At 39.0% G+C, this 18,676-nt stretch overlaps 1 protein-coding gene across 1 annotated transcript; it reads left to right on the top strand.

The window, feature by feature from the left end:
* The first annotated feature begins 5,702 nt into the window (after positions 1-5,702).
* LOC125018325 (acetylcholine receptor subunit alpha) lies at positions 5,703-18,315 on the top strand. Its single transcript, XM_047602119.1, has 11 exons — positions 5,703-5,762; positions 5,854-5,936; positions 11,661-11,803; positions 14,901-14,945; positions 15,324-15,433; positions 15,565-15,760; positions 15,840-16,077; positions 16,160-16,383; positions 16,475-16,589; positions 16,747-16,871; positions 17,205-18,315. Coding segments are annotated over exons 1-11 (1,410 nt in total). The 5' UTR covers positions 5,703-5,760; the 3' UTR covers positions 17,334-18,315.
* The last annotated feature ends 361 nt before the right edge of the window (positions 18,316-18,676 follow it).

The raw sequence follows: 18,676 nt of genomic DNA, 5'->3' as shown, positions 1-18,676 counted from the left end.
GAGAGTCCTCCCACTTTCACTTCCACTTGTGCACCAGTGCCATACACTGGGAGCAGCTGAGGGCTCAATGTGTCTTGCTCAAGGACACTTTGGCGTGTGGCACATTTGAGGATCAAACCGTTAACCACGAACTCTGGTTCATGGACAACCCCCTCCACCTACTGAGCCACAGCCGTCCTGTGGGTACAAATAGGTACTTTACAAAAAAATGTGAAATGACATTCTCTTTCCAGGGAGCTGCGTAGGGGCCGTCATCTCAAACCGATGCCAGATGTAATATCTTACAGAAAACACGTCTCTAAACTCAATCAACTGGTTGAGGTCATAGCAACCAACTTATTTTCAGCAGCCATTTGTCCAAAGTAGAAACCTACAACAAGCAGAAAACAACAGTATACAGGCCCATACATATGTAATAGTAGTAGTTTAGGATTACAAGTTGTTGAATTATTCATCCAGAAAGAACAAAATGATCAAACGCATACATGCACTTTTGTTCAAATTTCACTTTCCTTTTCCCTGTTAACCCACAGAAATGTATGAGCTTTGAAACTGTGATGGGTTTGTTCTGGTGTTTTGTCACTTTTTTTTTAATTTTTTTTATTGTATACCACAGTATTTTAAGACAATTAAAAATAAATCCTGAGGGTGTGATCTTCAGTGCAATGAAAATCATTATTCTTTATTCTATTAAACTGACAAAGGCTGGCTGCCGATGACACCAGTGGGACAACCTGCTGGCTTTCTAATTAGACAGACTGAAAATTAACAAAACAAACTTCCTCTGGTAATCACCAAACTTCCCACATTACCTCATTCCCATTTGGGGAGAAAAAAATAGTAATGTAGGTAAATTTAAAATACATCAGTGTTTTAATGTTACGAGGATAAGATGCAAGTAAATATAGTCTCTCAACGAGGCTAATTAAAATATAGCAGGACTCTTATCATTTGGGGACTTAAAACGCAATCATCTCTCACCTGGGGCTTGTTCAAAAGGACATTTGTGATTTGACTTCCCTTTTCTTATACACCTTCTTTGAAACAAAAGAACAGGTAAGACAATGCAGAGGAGGAGGAGGAGGACAGGGAAAGAGCTTTCAAACAGAAGCAAATTGAATCGCACTTCCTGCCCATCTCTTTTGTCTTACTGCTACTTTCACACTGTGTCACAGTCAATACTCCACGCTGTGCAGAGTTGAGTTTCTGAACATGTTTCTAACAAAGTCGATTTCCTTCATTGTGCAGGAATACAAACAGATCAACAAGAAACACCAACTCAGCTTCCTAATGCATCAGCATTAGGAAGCTGAGTTGCTGAAACTGAAACTGAATTGTGAAACTGGATGAATACCAGATAGGTCAAATTATATTTTAAAAGTTATATTTTACAACATTCTTAGAAATATTACTTGGAATGTGTGTAACTGTACAAATAATCGAGGGTAATCTCAACACTCAATAAGATTTCCTTAATATTTACTATTAAACCATGTAAAAATATAGCAACAACAAGATGCGATGGTGTTATATGCTATAAAATGCCTGCTGCTGCACATTGTATTATTAATAACAGACTTGTGCTCAGTATTTTCTGAATGAAAGGACTTGACCCTTACTAGAAAGAATAGTCAGGCTCAACCAGTCTTGAGAATCTCTTAGCAACCATAATGGAAAGTTTAGCCATGTTCCTTATCCAAGAAACCAAGCAGTAAACTTAAAGATCACAGCTTTCGCAAATCAGAACACAAGTAAATACTAGTGTTTTTATGCAAGGTATACATCTGATTTGAAGTCTGATGAAGCTTTACACGGAGAGGCTTTGATACAAGGGTAAGAGATTCAGCAGTCTTGTTGCGTTATGGCATTGGTTTATTTTTGCACATTTCACTCACTGCTGCCAACAGTTACCAACTGACTGCATGTGTCCAACCTGACACAGTGTCCTTCAGTAAGCCTGAAGTTTCACTGGTTACACGGATACCCTCCCCCTGCCCACTGCCTCGTTACCAACTACTATATCTTTTCTGTTCTCCATTGAAAACATCCAATAATCATGAAGATACGGATATTTTGCTGCTTTTACAAATAACAATTCCTCTTAGGACAGTATTGATATTACACACAATCATTTGTTTCACAAAACCACACAGAAACCATAACAGGATGATTTCATTGTGTCTAGTGAAGACACTTTCAATTCTCCTGAAGGTGTCTCACACCTTTAATGCCTTTAACAAAACCCAGAAAATACAAACAACATATACTGTAAATCTGCAGTACATGCCATGTGTACGAAATACAAATTTGGGGAGTATGTGTCAAGATGCTTTAATTGGTCTGAATAAATATGTCACTTAGTTAACTATAAAACACAACCATAACCAAAACAAAGAAACAGCTACAACCAAGATAAGAATAAAGAACAGTTTGAAAAATTCAAGTTCAATTAGAGACATAATTTTCTTTTATTTTGTTACATCATAACACCTGTGTATCCTTAGCGTATATAAGTAAAATCCTTGATTTACACTGGCCATTCCTTGACACTTGACACTGTATTTAGAAGGAATTAATGTCAAGACTAGTGAAGGGTTATATTCCCACATTCTACTTCATGAATTGCTGCCCTCATCCTTGCTATTGCAGTTCAACCAAAAAGGAAGCCAAATTTTAACACTTTCTGTCCAAGATTCTTATTACTGACCAATCTCTTTATTGCTGCCATTTCAAAACAGTTTTTCTTAATTGTCAAAACTAAAACTAATCTTACTAGTTTCCAAGATCTGTGGTATTTCTGCAGTATTTTACCTGTAAATCCTATATACGACTTAGCATTTGTCCAGCTTGTTTTTCTCGCAATGCTTTTTAAATCCTATCAACTTTCAGACCTGACAGTGCTCTGAGAGTTGGAGCTTCCGCGATGCGAAACCAGTCTCATGAGAGACTGCAAGATTTCTAATGAGAGGATGCAGTGAATGGTGTATATTCAAAAAAATAAATCACAAGGTTTTATAAACTGACATCAGACCAAGTATAAGTATGAAGTATGTTTTCCTCTTGTGTTGAGGAAGGTGATTTTGTTTTGTTCTGGAGTTAATCTGCACTTTTCACACTAAGAACATTCATCTCTAGTATACAGAATTTGACTCCTTCCTCCATAGTATAATGGTTGTGTGGGCCACTGGTGTTTATGCTTGCATATTGTTTGTACAGATGAATGTGGTCCATTCAGCCATTTGGTAATTGCTCCCAAATATGAACCAGGCTTGTGGAGGCAGACCGGTTGTTTTTTCTTTGGTTGTTTTCTTTTCATTCTTCCTGTGATGCCAAGTCAAGCTGCACTGAGAATAGTACTATATGAGAAGGTTTGAGACATTTTTCTAGAATTTTCCAAATTGTTTACAGACGCAGTCAACTTAGTTTATGTAAACTTTAAGGATAAACACAGGCAACAGTGTACAACATCCAACATGTCCTTTCAATTGTGACTTCACTGGAAAAACATTATTTCAAAGACTAATGCTTTATTCTAAAATGAGATGTAATAATGAAACAAAATCTATTTTTAATGGGTATGTGGTTTGTTGTCAGCATAAACTTCGGGTAACTTCGCTCACTCAAAAAAAGCACTCCGTAATATTCCCTATTAGTCTCAGTTAAGTGAGCAAATAGAAATACATGGAAAATGAACAGAGACAGGAATGGACACAAGGAGAGGCAGATGAGAGCAGTAACACAGACAGTCAGAAAGGGCATCAGAGAGAATATGAAAGAGAAGCCAGACGGTGATAAATCTACAGATTGTCACTGAAAAATATACCTTAAGAGCGCCAGACAGAAGGAAAAAGGCAAAGAGACCGAGCAGACACAAACACATACACTTAAAATAGATATATACATCTTGGTGCAGGTCATAATGCCATCAAGCCTCATGCTGTAGTTTCTTAGACTTGTACTGCCATCTAGTGTGGACAGCAACGGCTTCACTCAGGTTTGTGTTTTATTTTACACAAAAAAGCACAAACTAAGTTAACTTCACATGAACTACCCACATCCTTAAAGGATCAGTAGCCTGTAATCTGTGATTCTTAGGAGCACAACCCAACTCAATAACAAAAATGTGACTACTTGGTAACAGTAATAATGAAATGAAGAGCTGTTGTTTATATGATCAACAGAATGAAATGAATGAAATCGAGTCAGAATAACAGTAATAGTGTCAAAATAGCTAGCTAATGTTGTTCATTCATTTTGACACAGTTTTTTGCAACTTGTTAGCACTGATGTGTTTGACTGTAGTTTGTTGACTTGTTTAGCTTCTAGTACAACTCTATTTTCTCGTTGCGTTAAAGAAGTAGCGCCTTAAAAACGCAAATTTCACATGAGGTAATATCTGATTCCCGGGGGTTTCAAGACATTCATCATAAATTGTTGTGCATCTGCCGCTTCAAGAAATAGGAAAATAATAACATTTTATTCTCTGCTCCAATCCAGTTTCGAGGTTTCACCACATTAAACCTTTATTCCCATAGCTGATAGTGGCTCCTTAATCTAATCATAAAACCAATTGATCTGTGACAAGGCTCCTGACCCGAGAAGTTTAATCACATACAGATGAATATCATCTGAGGAAACAAATAAACCAGCATGGTTTGTCGTCAGTGGCTTCTCTGAGGTTTGAAAACGCTGGATCTAATTGGTTGCACTCTATTAATCTGACAAGAAAACCAACCTGCAGGCTCAACTTTTATCACTGGCTTGATGCTCTGTGATAGACTTCCTTGACTGGATCCTGCCATCTAGAGGATAAAACAGCGACAGTCTGGTTACAGTTAATATAATGTCATTATCTGCATGTGTGCAGTATCCATTGCTAATGACTTTAAACAAGTCTTACTTAAAGAGAGTGCTCAGTTTGATTAATGACTGATAACAGGAACAACCAAGGAACAACCAAACACTCACGATTTGCCTCTGGACTACTCTTTTACATACAACAACTGAATATTTTATATGATCAGTCAATATAAAAACTGCCTAAGGTAAAATACAAACATGTGCTTTGCAAAACATATGGCTATTTCTTAATGCCATACTCACAGCAACAGCAAATAACCAACCGAAGAAAGGCAAATGAATGAAAATCATTTTATAAAGTTGTCACGGTGAGACTTTAAACCACTGTTGTCTTTGCAAGATTTACAACTGGTCAGTTGTTCAGTCTGACAGACACTGTTGCGTTTACTGTCATTCCATGCAAGTTGGCAGGGTGGCGGGCACATGTGTGTGTGTGTGTTAAGGGCTTGCAGCATGTGTGGACATACTTCTCATTCCATCAGTGACAGCTTTCAGCTGTCCTTCTGTCTGCCTCCCTGCCTCTGTCTCCTCCTGTCCCCTAAAGAGTCTGTCTGTTGTCTTCCCTCCTTTGCGCCGTGCTGTCTGTCTCTGCTTCTCTATGTCACTGACAGAAGACGTTATGTAGGAGTCATTCCCCTAAGAAAAAAACTTACCAGACAAACATATGAAAAATAATGACGGTGTTGATGAGTGTATATTCGACACACACACACACACAATACACACACACTCCCAGCTGTCTCTCGTGCCTTGAAGTGTGCTGAGAGGTTGGGATGCTGTTAGGTGGGGGAGGTGGAGTGCAGTTTGCCATGAGAAAGAAGAGCTCAGAGTTCACATGCTGGTCGGTCCACCTCCACCGCCTACTTCAACTCTAAAGTGACTACTGTGGCTTCCGTGCATATGTGAGCTCCAGTTTAAAGTCAGTTAATAGGTTAGGTTGTGACCTGATAAGTGGTTAACAACACCTTATTAATCGGATGCTGTGGATTTTAGGGCCGTTTCTGTAAACATCTGTGGAGATATGAATCTTCCAAAGGGTCAGATCTTCCTGGCATGGATTGTCTGGGTATACTCCCGTAAGTCTTTCTCTGTGTATATGCATGTGTGTGTGTGGGTCTTGGCATTTTAACCTGATTGGTAATTTTTTGGGGCTTGCTGTAGTAAGTCTGAAAAATATAATAAAAGGGGGGCGGGGGGAATCAGTCTGTTGTTTCCAACATTTTACGAAACCACCTCACAGCCCAAAAAGCCCATTGTCTACTGTATTTTCAGTAATGGTTGTGTGTGATAAATTTTTAAACAAAGTACTTTGCATGTGGTTAACTTCACGTCTTCTGCCCAGTGAATTATGCACTGATATCCCCTGAAGTTGAACTGCTGTGTCAAGGGGCCATGCTATGAAACAGTAGACGGCTTCCTGACACATGGCCCTGCAACCAAAAGACAGCTACAATACACACTGGGGGCTGTGAAAACCCTACACTGTCATTTAATTTTATAATGTGTGTCAGTATACGATATATATATATATTTATTTATGGAAATAACAACACAGAGATCTTTATCTCAATAATTCAAATATCTAACCTCATCATAAATCAGATCTGCTTCCTGTGGGAATCTTTAAAATAACAATTATTATTATTATTATTATTATTATTATAAATTCTTATATGTACTTTAATAACTGAAGGAACATTGTCACCAATTATAAGTGAGTCATTCAATTTGTATGGGTTCTACAGTCTACTAGCATTTGTCCTTCAGGTACACCCTTAAAAAAAGCATCTCAGCATTGCTAGCATTCCTCACTGCATTTAGGTTTAAGGCGTTTACTGTAGCTGATGTGCTCTTCAAAAGTGATTTATATTGATCAGTTAGCAGGTATGGATTTAGTGCTTTTAATGTTCAAGGACACTTCAACAGGACGCATACATGTTCCTCTACTCTGTCTCTTGGGGGAATTAAAACTGTGACCTTTCAAGCATTGGACAGTCTAACAACCAGGTCAAACATGCCAGCACAAAACACACATCACGTTTTTTCAGTCATTCATAAAACAGCATTTCATCGTCTCTTGATTTTTAAATGATCATCTGTGTTGCATGTTTTGGTCATGAAGTGCAGTCTGCTTATCTTTCTCCACTGATCTGTGCAAATTTATACACTTAGCCTTAATTGCTCATAGCGTTTGACAGGAAAGTGATAATTATGACATAGTCTGACTGGTTTATCTGTTACACAGTGAAAAAGAAGGTAAATAGACCAAGACTTCAAACTACTTGAAAACATCTACCTAATAATTTACCTGATGCCAGTGACTGCCAGAAAGAAAAATGCTTTTGGCAGAGAACATATGATTTAAGACTTTCTGCAAGTGAAATCAAGCAGAGAGAGATTACCCAGTGTCCTCAGTATTTATTTCAGTCATAAATGTACACTTGTGATCATTTCTATTGAGCTATTGTAAATGAAAGATGACCAACATTTCTGATATACAGGCCAATTGAAACTACTGCAGTCAGTTTTTTTGTCACTTCTATGTTCAACATAAATACAGATTGATTTTTCATTTCAGTTATGAATATATATATTATCGGCAAAATTTCAGTCCCATTCTGTGAATTACTGTTTATCTCTAGGTGTCTGCACCGGAGAGATTAGCAGACCGTTAATTTCAGTAGGAATTATTACATTTATGTTATTTTCCAATTCAGTGATTTGAGTGCTGGCAGCTTTTATGAAACACAATGATGACAAATTGATGTGATGGCTGCATTAGAGGTGGTATGTCAGCTCATAATCCACGAGTTGGACATTATCTGCATCACTGCAGATGTGCAATAAAAATGCTCCTCAGTAAATCATTTGAAGGGCTTTATTCCTGAATGCTAAATGTTGATTTGCTACCTGGACCTGCTCATGTCAGTATTTCAAGTTATTCAAACTTTAAAACTTGAGTGATTTGTCTCAAGGTAAACAAATCTAATTTTTGACAGCTAATATTAGAATTACTGTTCAATTCTTATTTGTTACTAATGTGGCCAGGTCCATTAGTAGAAAAACACATTTTCAATCATAATTTTTAATTTCTTTTCTTAAGACTACACGGTCTCTGTCCTACAACATGAAAATGTGAAAATGAAATCTCACTCAAAACATATTTATAATCTTAACCTACTTCGTCCATTTTATGTTGACGTACAGAGTTTGTATAAAATCCATATGTCACAAAACCAGCGTCAGTCAACGTCCTTCACAAATAAGCACTTACAAACAACTACTAAGAAAAGGTGCTATATTTGGTGGCCGAGTTCATTAACGTTCCACTGACACAGGTTAACAACTGAGTTTTTCAGCTCACCACTAGACCAGTAGAAAAATTAAATCAAGGAATTACAAAATAACTTCAGGCCTAACTTCTTCCTGGTTTGCAGCAAACTCCAACTATTACTGAGTGCATAAAAGTAAATCCCTTTAACTAATAATAAAACCGTATTTTGATTAAGTGGTGTGGCTCTCATTGTGAACGCAATTCAATAAACAGAGTTGGCCGACTGGTTTTCTACAGCCAAGTGCACCGATAGAGCACCGTTTGATTGAATGCAACAATTATTCTTCATCCAAGTGCTCACTGGCAGAGCAGACAGAATGATCATTTAAGGCAATTGGTTACTCCATTAATTTAAACCCCATTCAAATGCAAACTGTAGCAAGGTTTCTCTGCTATTGTAAACCAAAAGAACAGAACAACTATATTAAGCGTGTGCCACGGCTCTGGAGAGAAAGGCTGCATTGTCATATTTTAGAGGACAAGGCAAATACATGTTTAGAGTGTGTCCAACATGTCTTATTTGTCCTAATGTTGCTACACGAGCAGGTGATTGTAATTTATAATGAGTCTTTAATCACATCTAAAAATGTTTCCTGACAGACAGAAAGACAGTCTGAAAATGCTAGCTATACTCATCCCTCTACTTGAAGGCCTATGCCCTGCAAAGACATGAAGACGATGATAATAGATGGTGACTCCATTTCCCAGGACTATTATGTGCCTCTTACTAGGGATATTTGGTCTTTACATGGAACCTAAAATAATATCTATGCTCACACTTTCATTCCTTTTTTTATGTCAACCAGAAGGTGACAGAAAACCAAAAGACCATGGGAGAGTATTTTGCTGTGGCACTTCAGTATTATGCAGAAACAGGAATTGTGAGTGGGCAGTGACTGACAGCTCCAAGTGTCTCTGGTGTCCCGCCTTCCTACTATTTTTGTATGTGGCTAGATCAAAGCATGCTAGCAGGACAACAGACTGGGAGGGAGCGAACAGCAAGAGGCTCAGATAAAGGCAGACAGCCAGAAAAATGAACATCAGCACTGTACACAACAACACCACATTCCCTATCCTGATCTTTGAGAGATCTCAACTGAAGCCTCGAGAGCAATCCAAAGCTTTCTGTGTGTGTATCTGCTTTGTGTGCGTGTCTGATTTGTGTCCTTTGCTCTTGCTGGCTAAATGAAACAAGATCCCAGCCTGCTCAGTTCAGAGTGGAGCACGCCAGCAGATTCCCGAAATAACATGCACAGGATGTGACTTAGCTTGCAGATCTGTCTGCTGGGACATAAAATACAAGATTAGACGTTGTGTTTTTTTGTGATTACATGAACAAAGGTGATCCAATAGCCCACTTGTTGTACTGAAATACTGTCTATACACAGAGCCAAGACAAAGCCAAGTTAATGACAAATTGGTCATGTTTTGAGAGTGTAGACTAAGTAAAGACCGGGAATGCAAAGTGTACTGTCAAACTACTCAGGGTCATTTCCCAAAAGATTTCAATATAATTTTAGGTGGAACCAGACTGAGACCGTTTTGATGAGCTACTGTTGTCAACTAATACAAACTAGTCATATAATAGTGTTCAAATTGTAGCAACAAGCTATTTAAGGAAGTCATCTTAGTCAAGCAAGCCAAACATGTTAATGCAGAGTAGAACTGTAAAGAAATGCATTGTATTACAATAGCACATTTTCAATTGGTGATATTGATTTCTTGAATTGAGTATCAGTCAGGCTAACTTTCATGATACCACAGGCCCAATTCCTACACAACAAAAGCTCACAAAGTTGTTTTTGCATACAGTTGTAGTTTCATACAACTTGAGGAGATCAGTGCCATGTTGCACATGTATGATCAACTTTAGCTGTATTAGAAGAAGTAATTAACAATATTAATTAGTTAGTTTTTGTTTTATTAGAATCCAGCAAGCGGAGGTGGTCTATGCTACAGTGATGTGTGGTGGATTTGTAATGACACATGCGTCAAAGACACAGCATGATTTACGAACTCATGAAGACATGGTTTAAAACAACTATAAGTCTGTTAGCTGAAAACACCTTTCACATGAAGAGGTGTTAAATGCAGGTTAAATATTTTGAACTCCAGCTGATCCAGACTTAATGTCAAGTGGATTGTTCAGGGGTGGGTTTCCCAAACACCCTCTAAACACTCAGAACAGAATAGGTTCAGGCAGGAGTTACAGAAACAGACTTGATTGCTCTGCTTAAAGAGCTCACGGGACGTTCCGTGCGGAGGCTTTTCACCAACATGGAATGCCAGTCACTTGACTGCTGTCGCTGTTGATCCGTTTGCATCCGCCTGTCGCTGCCTCTCTCTCATCTGATAATTCCTCTTCCTGTCTTTCTCCCCCCTGCCTATAAACTCTCTCATTGCCTCTCTCTCTCTCTCTGTTGCATTGAAGGGTTTTAAGTTGCTGGTTGTAAGCCAGGGAAATGTTTGGCGTGTGAATCACAGTAAATGTAATCTGCTGGCTTCACTCTCTCTTCAACAATGCTTTCAATTCCAGTGTGAAAACATTTGTGTCTGTTGGGTGATAACATTCTGTACTGATGATGTCAAAGTGACCTCGAAAAAACATTGCAATCAATACATGATGAACAATTTGGGTGTGCAGCATAAACAATTCATAACTAACCATTGTTCAACAAGATTCAACTGTTTTTAGTTGCCTACCACCTTCAGATCCAAGTCTTCCAAACTCTAAACCCTGGCTGCCCAAGTTGGGGCCTGCAGGCCAAGTTTAGCCCACTCCCCACTGTATATTGTTTTTCCCCATGGCAGCTCTTGGAATTAGTGCTCACTTGCTGCGCTTGCTCTCATTGAGTACTATTTATTGGTCCATTTCAGCTCCTCACCAAAGAATAACACTGTGACACATTGATGGTGGTGCTGTTAAGTTCCTACCAGCTCAAATCCTGTGAGGTGAAAAAGACCAGCAGCAAGTAACATGATGCATGAGAGTTAGGCAGTGGAACGCATACAAGGGGAAATTTAAATAAAGGGAAAAATGGGAAAAGGATTGTCATTTTACCAAGGTGGATTCCACCACAGTGTGTGTTGATTGATGGGGGTAATATTTTGTCCTATGTTACTTTATTGGAGTGAGATTTAATTCCAGGTTTGAGGTTTTGTCCCATGTTTTGAACATAAACGTGAAGCATTAGTGTCATTCGTTTTTCAAAATTATTTTGTGATCGTGTTCATTTTGCAAATACAAGCTACATATGCCCATATTTAACTTAACATTTGACCCCGACCCTCCATCGCAGTTCAATTTCGACCCTCCACTGGGAAGAAGTTGGGCAACTCTGCTTTAAACTCTGACTCCATATGCTGAACAAGACTTGGTTATTAAGTAATGAGACTGGGCTCCCATGTTCAACAGAAAAGTCAACAAATAAGCATGGCCACTTACTTGTGTGTCTGTGTATTCCAGGTGGAGTATTCTGCTCAGAGGATGAGACTCGTCTGGTAAAAACCCTGTTTACTGGTTACAACAAAGTCGTTCGTCCAGTCAACCATTTCAAAGAAGCTGTTGTGGTCACTGTGGGACTGCAGCTAATACAGCTGATCAGTGTGGTAAGGAACAGTCTTTCTGTAACTCAATGTCAGCCTTGTCAGCTCCTCAGTGATATGTACTCTGTTTTAATTCTTTTTCATGATTACCATGATTATATACTAAAGCAGAGTTTTCAGTGTATTATGGCAGAAAAAAATAGCATCAAGAGAAAGTAATAGTGAGACTAGAAGAAGACCCGGATGTAGTCTATTTTTTAGTTCAATCAATAGGGTCAAACAACTTGGCAACAATCCATAAATGAAATCAGGCAATTATAACATGTCTTATGGGAATTGTGCAATTTCTTCAATAAACCATAAACAAAATATGAGCAAACAATACCATCAAGGAGAGAAAGTAATCGGTGACCTCATCAAAGCCCTTGGTAATGCAATAAACCAAGGAGGTCTGTGATGACAAGTTAAACCTCTAGCATTTCTTTCCAGACAACTAATCAGACAATACACCAAAGAAAGCATTTACAACACATTGTGGCATGGCAGCCAAAACATAGCAAGAACATTCCACAATTTAAGAGGTTCTCTGTTCTCTGTAAAGAGCAAGGCTCCTATTCACACAAATCAAGACACGGACCACAAATCAACAAGAGAACAAGCTTCATATTTAGGCCTAAACTTAGCTGTAGTGGATTAGGCATGGCGGCCATTTCTGTTTCCGTTGCTTTCTGCTTTACTCATTTGTTCACTTACTAAAGTTACGATAATGTCAAACAAAAATTCCTTAAGATCTGTTAAAACTTACAGCTGAGCAGGTTCAAATACTAATTGAAATACTGCAGTGTGTTTAAATTGTAGATGAAACAGAGATTGTTTTATCTATTTTATACAGGTACATCTCAAAAAAATTAAAATATCATGTAAAGTTCAATATTTTTTGTTACTCATTTCAGAATGTGAAACCCATATATTATATAGATTCATTACACATAAAGTGAAACATTTCAGACATTTATTCCTTGAAATTGACATAATTGTGGCTTATAGATAATGAAAACCCTAAATTCAGTGTCTCAGAAAATTAGAATATTGTGAAAAAGTTCAATCTTGGAAAGTCATGGTGTCACACCCTAATCAACTAATTAACTCAAAACACCTGCAAAGGTATCCTGAGCCTTTAAATGGTCTCTCAGTCTGGCTCAGATGGCTACACAATCATAGGGAAGACTGCTGGCTTGACAGATGTCCAGAAGACAATCATTGACACCCTCCACAAGGAGGAAAAGTCACATAAGGGCATTGCTAAAGAAGCTGGTTGTTCAGAGTGCTGTATCCAAGCATATTAATGGAAAGTTGAGTAGAAGGAAAAAGTGTGGTAGGAAAAGGTGCACCAGCAAAAGGGATAACCACAGCCTTGAGAGGACTGTCAAGAAACATCCATTCAAGAATTTGGGAGAGCTTCACAAGGAGTGGATTGAAGCTGGAGTCAGCGCATCAAGAGCCACTCCTGAACCAGAGACAACGTCAGAAGTGTCTTACCTGGGCTAAGGAGAAAATGGACTGGACTGTTGCTCAATGGTCCAAAGTCCTCTTTTCAGCAAATTTTGCATTTCATTTGGAAATCAAGGTCCCAGGATCTGGAGGGAGAGTGGAGAGGCACAGAATCCATGTTGCTTGAAGTCCAGTGTGAAGTTTCCACAGTCAGTGATGATTTGAAGAGCCAGGTCATCTGCTGGTGTTTGTCCACTGTGTTTTCTGAAGTGCACAGTCAACACCGCCATCTACCAGGAAATTTTAGAGCACTTTATGCTTCCTTCTGCTGACAAGCTTTATGGAGGTGCCGATTTCATTTTCCAGCAGGACTCGGCACCTACCCACACTGCCAAAGGTAGCAAAAGCTGGTTCAATGACCATGGTGTTACTGTGCTTGACTGGCCAGCAAACTCACCTGATCTGAACCCCATAGAGAATCTGTGGGGTATTGTCAAGAGGAAGATGAGAGACACCAGGCCCAACAATGGAGATGACCTGAAGGCTGCTATCAAAGCAACCTGGGCTTCCATTTCACCTGAGCAGTGCCACACGCTGATCGCTCCCATGCAACGCCACATTGATGCAGTAATTCATGTAAAAGGAGGCCCAACCAAGTATTGAGTGCATGGAAATGAACATACTTTTCAGAAGCCTGACGTTTCTGTTTAAAATATCCTTTTTATCATTGGTCTTATGTAATATTCTAATTTTCTGGATGCTGCATTTTGGGTTTTCATTATCTATAAGCCACAATCATCAAAATTTCAAGGATTAAATGTTTTACTGTGTAATGAATCTATATAATATATGGGTTTCACATTCTGAAATGAGTGACAAAAAATATTGAACTTTTTCATGATATTCTAGTTTTTTTGAGATGTACCTGTATATGAATATACACCTGGTCTCAAGCTGTTACTGCAGATTGCTGCCAGACAAAATTTCGTTGTAAGTTGTGTGCAGTAACAATTTAAGTGCTTAATCTTAACTATAATTATTTCCTGTTTGATTTACACATATACTGCCAGTCTACAAGGCCATATTCATGTACTGCTCAGCTGAGAATTCGTTTTTGTAAGAACATGATAAAACATCGCGTTAACTTGTGCAAAAAGCTACAGGATATATATAAAACAAACAACAGGTTCAGCGACGGCACAGTCAAATAAAATGTTCCTCCTGCTGTTCGTTGCTCCCCTTCTGCGCATCCAGGTAACTTCAGCCTTAAATTAACACTGCCGCGCAGTGCAGATGAAGAAACGCTAACAGAACCGGCCTCTCATCCTCACGTCAGTGGCTGCTTGAAGTTAGCTTTGTGCCAAATTTTTAACTTCACTGGTGTGTCCATTTTTTTGTCAGTCGCGTCAGTTGGCCTAGTAGCTTTTCTATTTATTTTATTTTATTTATCATCATTACTTTAGTCCGATTTTACTACCGTCAACATGCTCATTCTGGCAACAAAGTACAGGACAAATAACAGGCCTATTAAACTGCAAAAGTCAACCTGTTTGCGTATTCGTCAAAGCGCGCTTGCGTTACACGCATGCGCCACAGTAAAACAGGAAATAAATTCGTTCAAATTCGTTGTGAAAATCCTCACTGTTTTTATTTCTCTTTTTCCCCCCAGGATGAAGTCAATCAGATTGTGACCAGCAATGTCCGCCTCAAACAGGTTCATGTCATAATCTATTCATATAGTTCACAAGAGCACCTTTTTGACACCGTTTTGTATTCATGGTATTTATTTATTTATCGTATAGATTAAGGCTGGTCACTTTGCAGTAATTTGCACGACACTTACTGAGTTATCATGAATGATTTATAAGAGATTTCAATAATTATTAATTTACTGGGGTAATATTACATTCAGATATCACAGGCAAAGGTATAAGTTAACAATTTAACGATTTAAAATCTAGAATATTGAATAATTTGTATTCAATTTGTATATGTGAAATTATATGATTTGTATTTGTGCAAATGGGGATAAAACAACTAAAGAGATCTCTATTGCTAAGTCAATGATCCAAAGTTTTCCCAATTCCCACAGGAATGGGTAGATGTGAACCTGAACTGGAATCCAGAGGATTATGGAGGCATCAGAAAGATCAGAGTCCCTTCAACCGACATATGGAAACCTGACCTGGTGCTATACAACAAGTAAACACAAACTGTTTCATTTTTGCTCCTCATTTATATTCAGACACACCTTCTTTCTGTAAATTTCTTCCTGCTCGCACTATTTTTGGTCTTTTTGTTCATGCACCCCTCCTCCTCCTCCTCCTGTCCAGTGCTGACGGTGACTTCGCCATCATCCATGAAACTAAAGTCCTGCTTGAGTACACTGGAAAGATAACGTGGAACCCTCCGGCCATTTTCAAGAGCTACTGTGAAATTATTGTCCTCCACTTCCCCTTTGACCTGCAGAACTGTAGCATGAAATTGGGAACCTGGACATACGATGGCCTGCTGGTTGTCATCAACCCGGTAAGTTAAAAGATTCCACGTTATTCTGTGAAGTCATGCATTCTCCAAAAAAGGAGACCATAAACCTTTTGTCTTTTAGGACAGTGATCGGCCTGACCTCAGTAACTTCATGGAATCAGGTGAATGGGTTTTGAAGGACTACAGGAACTGGAAGCACTGGGTTTACTACACTTGCTGTCCCGACACGCCATACCTCGACATCACCTACCATTTCCTGATGCTGCGGCTGCCCCTCTATTTTATTGTCAACGTCATCATTCCCTGCATGTTGTTCTCTTTTCTCACCGGACTGGTCTTTTACTTGCCAACTGATTCTGGTACGTACATCTTGTTGAGTGTGTAGTTAATGCTTTAAAAAAAAAACACACGGTGTAAAAGGCTCCTGACATCTGTGTGCAGGGGAAAAGATGACCCTCTCCATCTCCGTCCTGCTGTCTCTCACTGTGTTCCTGCTGGTTATTGTGGAGCTGATCCCGTCCACTTCGAGTGCAGTTCCTTTGATCGGAAAGTACATGCTCTTCACAATGGTGTTCGTCATCGCCTCCATCATCATCACGGTCATCGTCATCAACACACACCATCGCTCGCCCAGTACGCACACCATGCCCGCGTGGATCCGCAAGGTTCCTGTTTAATTTTTTCTGTGACAATGTAAGAAATGCCGTTCCAAGTACCAGTCTGTAATAGATTTCATGAATACCTTCTGCCTCTCAGGTCTTCATTGAAACCATCCCCAACATGATGTTCTTCTCAACAATGAAGCGCCCCAGTCAGGAGATCAGACAGAAAAGGCTGTTTCCTACTGACATGGACATCTCCGACATTTCAGGTAAGACATTTTCAAAAAGTTGAGCATGCTCTGGGGACCTTGATCTTCAACTATATTCGTGTTTGTGTCACAGTTTTATTTAGTGAGCTGCAGACATACATATCATAATGATTATTCGAGAGGACGTTCCTAAAACTCTTTACCCTGTCCTCTACAGGTAACCCCACACGCACCAGTGTCACCTACCAGTCTCCCATCGTCAAGAACCCTGATGTTCGCAACGCAATAGAAGGGGTGAAGTACATCGCTGAGACCATGAAGTCAGACGAGGAATCTAACAATGTAAGAGAACATCTGCATGAGTATCTGACCTTACAGTTGGCCGGTCATGCATATGTTTATTTTACTTACTTAAACCTAAAAGAATCTGTTCTGAAAAAGTTTTCAGTGGAAGAAAAGGTTTTATAGTTTTCACTTGGATCTGCATCAAAGAATACAGATACACAATAAGGAACTTCAGAGGAAGCAACATTGACATTCCAAACATTACATTAAATTCATACTTTCAGTAAATGGATATTCACTAATTTAACATCTCTTCCTTCAACTGATTTCTAAATACCAATCACGTGAACATCCTGACTCAGAGTTCTTCCTCGACCTGTCTCGTTCCAGGCTGCAGAGGAGTGGAAGTTTGTCGCCATGGTTTTGGACCACATCCTTCTCTGCGTCTTCATGGCCGTGTGCATCATCGGGACGCTCGCCGTCTTCGCCGGGAGGCTCATTGAGCTGAACACGCTGTAGAAGCTTGACCCGTAAAGGAGAGTGATCAGGGAAGACGTCAGACTTGGAGAGGCATTGGAGAAGTGTTTTTGTCAGTCGCTGGTGTTTCTTCCACTGATTGGATTTTATTTTTTTTTTTAAACACTGGGAAGTCCAGGCATCTCAGAGGCACGAGTCGCTTGATCTAGATGGGTGAAACTTGAAGTCATTCTTGTCACTAACTCCTTTTCTATTGTTTTTCTACAGTTTGTGATTGCCAGAACAGAAATGTAATGTTGTTTATTTTGGCAGCTTGATTTAAGGTGTGGGTCGTAAAGTGTTGAATGTCTTGGTCTTTGAGTACGGGTAAGATATTTTCCTGTCAGGAAGTTTTATTGATTGGTTTTGCCTGATGCTCATTTGACTTCTAAACATCTTGGTTTTATTCATCTATTAATTTGTTTTCAACTTACAATAATATCCATAGTACGGTAACAATCATATTCATAGTACGGTTACAATAATATCCATAGTACAATAGCTTTATCTGTTTAAACCGACATGCTGCATTTAAAAAGTCTGAGAAATCTGCAATACAAATAATCACTTGAACTTTGCGGTATTTAGAATTTATTGGTCACGTCTTTGTGCCTGGAGATTTTCCAGCAGTGACCATACAGTATGTGGCATCAAAAAAAGTCCTTTCAATAAAGTGCAGCTTTTATTGTGCAATAATGAATAAGAGAAACAGTGGCGCAGTAGAGAAAGAGTCTTTAGTCAGCAATAGACATGAACAATTCCATTTCATTTAACTTTGAAATATCACGGCTGCAGTGTTGCTGCTTGTGTTTCAACAAGCTAAAGGGCAACTTGATTTATTTTGCAGCCGTGTTTCCTTAAAGCTAGACCATTCATTTAGAGGAGTTTTGTTCTGCATTGCATCATTTGTTGTTTGTTTTTTATTTTTTATTTGCATAGACGTGGAGTAGAGTGGAAAATAAAGGTCACATCAAGATACTATTTATCACATGTCATTTGATTCTTTATTCTCAAAAAGCTCAGACAACACTGACAGATGTCTGCGAAGATTCTTGCCTGTGGTCATGGTGGATATAATACAAGACTGAAACTACTAGTTCACCCTCTATTCAAGAGGGTGCTGGGTCCTCACTGGTCCTTGTCTCAGGGCGCCACCCACAGGTCCAATAAAATAAATAATATGCGGGTTACTGTCCACTCAAGGTTGGCTTGTTTCAGATGAAGTCACACATATTATAGCACTGAACAGTTTTTCATAAACATCACTTGAGCACCAGCTATAATAAGGAAAAACACATTATCGTATTTTGTGGACTTTAAACAATGTTTTTCCAGTGGCATCTGGG

The sequence above is a fragment of the Mugil cephalus genome, chromosome 13 (assembly GCF_022458985.1).
Source record: "Mugil cephalus isolate CIBA_MC_2020 chromosome 13, CIBA_Mcephalus_1.1, whole genome shotgun sequence".
Classification (NCBI taxonomy): Eukaryota; Metazoa; Chordata; class Actinopteri; order Mugiliformes; family Mugilidae; genus Mugil; species Mugil cephalus.
This window is presented reverse-complemented; position numbering and strand designations above follow the sequence as displayed.